The 5,103-nt window shown below is 39.6% G+C and overlaps 1 protein-coding gene across 1 annotated transcript; it reads right to left on the bottom strand.

Moving 5' to 3' along the window:
- Window positions 1–1,272: 1,272 nt before the first annotated feature.
- On the bottom strand, window positions 1,273–5,073 carry LOC121940770 (WD repeat-containing protein 19-like; the record flags this gene model as incomplete). The annotated part of the gene is made up of 7 exons (XM_042483467.1): window positions 5,001–5,073; window positions 3,082–3,178; window positions 2,830–2,954; window positions 1,982–2,063; window positions 1,721–1,871; window positions 1,457–1,580; window positions 1,273–1,349 (listed from the first exon to the last, which is right to left on the bottom strand). Coding segments are annotated over exons 1-7 (683 nt in total), but the record flags the coding sequence as incomplete, so codon positions are not given.
- Between the last annotated feature and the right edge of the window lie 30 nt (window positions 5,074–5,103).

Below are 5,103 nucleotides of genomic sequence, written 5' to 3'. Positions count from 1 at the left end.
TGACATACTATACTATGATGTTTTTGATGATTTTTGGATGACATACTGTACTATGTGGATTTTGATTATTTTTGGACGACAGACTATACTATGTCTCTTTGGATGATTTTTGGAAGACATACTATACTATGTTGGTATGGATCATTTTTTGGACGACACACTATACTATGATGTTTTTGTTAATTTTTGGTTGACAGACTATACTGTGAAGTTTTTTATGATTTTTGGATGACATACTATACTATGTCGCCATGGATGATTTTTCAGCTACATACTATACTATGACGTTTTGGATGATTTTTCAGCGACATACCATACTATGTCACTTTGGATCATTTTTGGACAACATACTATACTATGACCTTTTTGATCATTTTTGGATGACACACTATACGGCGAGGTTTTTGATCATTTTTGGACGACATGCTATACTATGTCACTTTGGATGATTTTTGGACGACTTACTATACCATGACATTTTTGATTGTTTTTCTGTGACATACTGTACTATGATGTACTGTACATACTATACTATGACATTTTGGATGATTTTTCGGCGACATACCATACTATGTCACTTTGGATCATTTTTGGACGACATACTACACTATGACGTTTTGGACGGTTTTTGAATGACATACTATACTACACACTGGTTTTTGATGATTTTTGGACAACACACTATACTATGATATTTTTGATGATTTTTCGGCGATACTATACTATGACGTTTTTGATAATTTTTGGAAGACATACTATACTATGTTGGTTTGGATGATTTTTAAAAAATCCCAATAGTATTTTTTTTCTGACTTGACGGCACGGTGGCGTCGTGGTTAGCACTGTTGCCTCACAGCAAGAGGGTCCCTGGTTCAAAACCTGGTTGGAACGGGGTTCGGTCCGGGCGGGGACCCTTCTGTGCAGAGTTTGCATGTTCTCTCCATGTCTGCGTGGGTTCTCTCCAGGGTCTCCGGCTTCCTCCCACATGCAGGTTGATTGGTGACTCTAAATTGCCCTTAGGTGTGACTGTGACTGTGAGTGTGACTGGTTGTCTGTCTATATGTGTCAGCCCTGCGACAGACCTGTCCAGGGTGTACCCCACCTTCCGCCTGATGACAGCTGGGATTGGCTCTAGCCCCCCCGCCACCCTTACGAGGACAAGCGGTTACAGAAAATGACTGACTGACTGACTGATGGTGAGTCAGTCAGTCAGCCCACCCCTAGTTTTTTTTACAGTTAAAAAAAGAGGATGAAAATTGATGTATCACTTACAAAATGAACTGCGAGTATAGTGCGGGAAATTCACAATGAGGACACACAGACCAGTCTTCTCTGAGCATGTGACGACCCTGAGAAAATGAAAAAGGTACAGAGATCAAATGTTAAAAATACTAACATAGGTGAAACTATTTAGATCAGTAAGTGTATGAATGATTCAGTGATCCTGTGTTTGTACCGTGGCGATGCAGTAGGGCAGGTTGTTCTTGCAGGAGATGCACAGTAGTTCGTTCTGTGCCAGCTGAAAGCCACAGAAGGGACAAGGAGTAGTTTCCTCCTCCAGTTCCGATGTATCAGGACGTCTGCAATGTATCAAGGCCAAGGATTCAAATGCAATGTAGGGTGGAGTAGGCAAAATTCGGAAAGATGTGGTGAAGTGCGTATGTGTGAAGGAGGAAGTTTGACAGAATAAATGAGAGGAGAGGACATTGTTGTTACTCACCGAACCATAGCCTCAATCTTCTTCCTGTACTTTGGATCAATCTCATTCCGGTACTCTGGTCTCATCAGCATAGCAGCAAAGCTGAAGGCCGAGTTCTTCAGTCCGGCTCGGTGACATTCGATGACTGCCGAAGTCAGAATAGGAACGACATCTGCAAACACAAACACTGATGAGACTTCTGTTGGCTTTTTTTTAAAAAACGCTTCATTTCAATTTTGTTTTCCAGTGAATTGGACAGTGGAAAATTCTGTGTGGACTCACGCTCAGGGAACTTGCTGATGTTGTTGCTGACACGAATGAGCATGCGTGCCCCTTTCAGATGATCTCCCCTCTTTACATGAATCTACATAAAAACAGAATTTACAATTCAGGAACACTACACATTTATAAAATGTTAAGGTGGAAAGCCTTTATCATGTAGGACCATGTTCAATAATAGATGGAGCCACCGTGACGTTACCCACTTATTTTTTTCTGACTCCTGTTTTGAAGCCTTGAATCTGGCATTTTGACCATCACCATCTTGGACATTTGGAGCTAGAGGAGACCATCTTTTAGTGAGAGGGTGGAGATTACCCGAACACTTGCTGCTAGTATGGTTAGCACGATGCATTAACAGCTATGGTTAATTGTGATGATGCTGATGCTAATTTTTGGCTGCTGCCAGCTTGCACTGGTGACGTCATTGGGAGGCAGCATCTGCGCTGTAGTGATCTCTGCGGTGGGAACATTCCTGTCAAAACACCTGTTTGAACAATTGCGAGCAGCCATATTGAACACTGGCATATGGATTGGCTGTCACAGCTGTCAATAATGGCAGTAATCCCCTTTTTGTAGAATTGAATAACTTATTAAAACTGAACTTACCATAAAAACGATCACTTGAACAATCATCAGGGTGATGAGAACTACCTTCAGTTCAGGAAAAATTTACTTTTTGTGTACTTTGAATTTTTAGTTTGGCCTAAGTCACTAACATAGAGGGGCGGGCTTTATGACCTATACACCAGGGGACAATCTAGATTGAAAAGTTACACTTTGGGGAAACTGTCATTTTGTCCATCTTTATATCCGGTCTATGAACAAGCACATTGCAGGTGTGCACTGACCTTGACCAGCAGGTAAGAGTGGAGGATCATGAGATTTGTGGCCATCTCAGCAGGGATTTTTATCTTCTGGGCCTGCAGCTCTGTGTACATGCTGAACAGTACGTCATGGGCGTTGCGATAGTTCCCTGTGAGAGAAAAATGCAAAATAAATGTTCAAAATTTCAGAAACACGATTAACCTACGTGTATGATTACGGTTGGTTAACGCATCATGGCTGACGTTATTGGTACATAGTGTTGAATACGTTTGTACCAGCATTCTGCTCTTCTCTGGCGATGATGATGGCAGTGCGAGCAGCCTCCCTGTACTGCTGCAGCGCCATATACAGACGGAACAGGTACTTTGCATCCTGGAAAGAAGAGGAAAGAAAGGTCAAAAAAGCATCAGAAGTTTGGTCAGCACTCACTGTCACAAGGTCAGATTTACATACATGAAATCGCTGGGTGAAAGTGCTGAAACTGTCATTGAGTTTGCATTCTGTGTGTAATATGCTTCTGATTAAACGTAAGATCAGGGACATGGGTAATACACTATTCTTTAAAAAAACCTTTTAAAAAAATGTCTACGATTGTAATTTAACTTCTCATCTCCACCTGATACAATTAAATAAGAAAACTATTATTAAAATAAAATCTAATCAAAGAAATGTTTGCAAAACTAATGCTGAGAGACAAACACATTTTCAAGGAAATAAAAGAGGAAGAGTTGCTGCAGGTTAAGGTAAGGAGGACTTTTTAAGACATTTTTGGAACTGTGTTTAAAACCAATTTAATCTAATAACCAAAATTGAAGGACATTTGTTTTTGCCAAAATATTTATTGTAGCATTAAGCAAAGAAAAACTTAAGTGATCTATGTTAAATGTCGAAAAAAAATCCTTTTTAGAGTGGAACACAAGGAAGACAATGAACCTATTGTATCATCATGAAAGTATCTATTTAGTTTACAGAAAGAAGTGTGGAATATCTGGCATTTCTGGATGATCTTCTGGTCAATTTTGTATTTCTCAGTCTACATGTGAGATTTCGCTATTTTTATTCGGGACCGGCCCTGTGATAGTCTGGCAACCTGTCCAGGGTGCACCCCGCCTCCTGAGAAAAGTAATTTATTCATCATTCTTTCAGATTTTACAATGATTTTACAATGTCAGATATAAAATGATTCATAAAATCTTTTTAAAGACTTTTGAAAGATTAAGTTACGTCCATTAAATGCCAATGAAGGCCTTATTTTTAAATGAATAAAATTCAATGCTTTTTAAGACTTTTTAAGGATTTGCGGAAACCCTAAAGAGATCATGCAAATTTGCACCTTCAGGGAATTTTCCACTAGAACTGACACAAATTGCATGAACCATAAATAGTACTGCAGATTCACAATCAGCCATATTTATTATATCAGATCTGATTTTTTTTTTCTTGTACTATCATATCATAAAGCCCCCGAAAACTGGATTTCAGCGCTTTTCACCACAACAGGAAGTATGACTTAATAAGCAACACTTTGAGTTAAAGGTTAAGAAAATACTGCCATCAGAATCCAAATGTCACTAGATCCTGATTGGTGGATGGAAATACGTGACATCACAGTTTTCCAACGGACCCAAAAAGAGACTAGTGTTTTCCTGTAGGATCCCATTACTCACAGTATGAAGCTGACTGATAAAACAGTTAGGAACATATTTTAGAGAAAAGAACTGCGATGATTAATAACAGGCAAACTGTGCTGGGGGCCTGCAGATCTCTGGGGACAAAGTGCATCTCACAGATTTCAAACACCTCAAAGCGAATGAATCTTACTGGATTAATGTTATTCATGACATTTTTGCGATAAAGAAACTTACATTTATTTAAAGACTTGGACAGGATTAGTTTAAAGCTGTCAGGCATCTTGACATAACTTCTCATTTTGATTGACTCAAGTCAATATATTTATAACATCACTTCTGCCTAAGTTTAGGGTTGAGCTTCTCAAGTTTTAGACAGACGACACACACAAACACCAGACAAGGAGAAGGAGAAACAGCGAGAGGGAGAATGAGTGATGAGTAAACTGAAGAAACAAAATGTATAAAAGCATGATGCACTTTTGGATTTATCACAACAAAATCACGTTGCTAGAAAAGTCACATCCACCAAGAGTCAAGAGAGATGGCTGCGGTGTATTGATTACCTTGGGCATACCGTCACTCTCTCCCATCAGGTAATCTATCAGCTGATTGGTCAGAGAACTGTCCTTGGCCTGACCCACCTGAGACACGCACACACGCGCGCGC

Source organism: Plectropomus leopardus, unplaced genomic scaffold, assembly GCF_008729295.1.
Source record: "Plectropomus leopardus isolate mb unplaced genomic scaffold, YSFRI_Pleo_2.0 unplaced_scaffold9390, whole genome shotgun sequence".
In the NCBI taxonomy this organism is placed as follows: domain Eukaryota; kingdom Metazoa; phylum Chordata; class Actinopteri; order Perciformes; family Serranidae; genus Plectropomus; species Plectropomus leopardus.
This window is presented reverse-complemented; position numbering and strand designations above follow the sequence as displayed.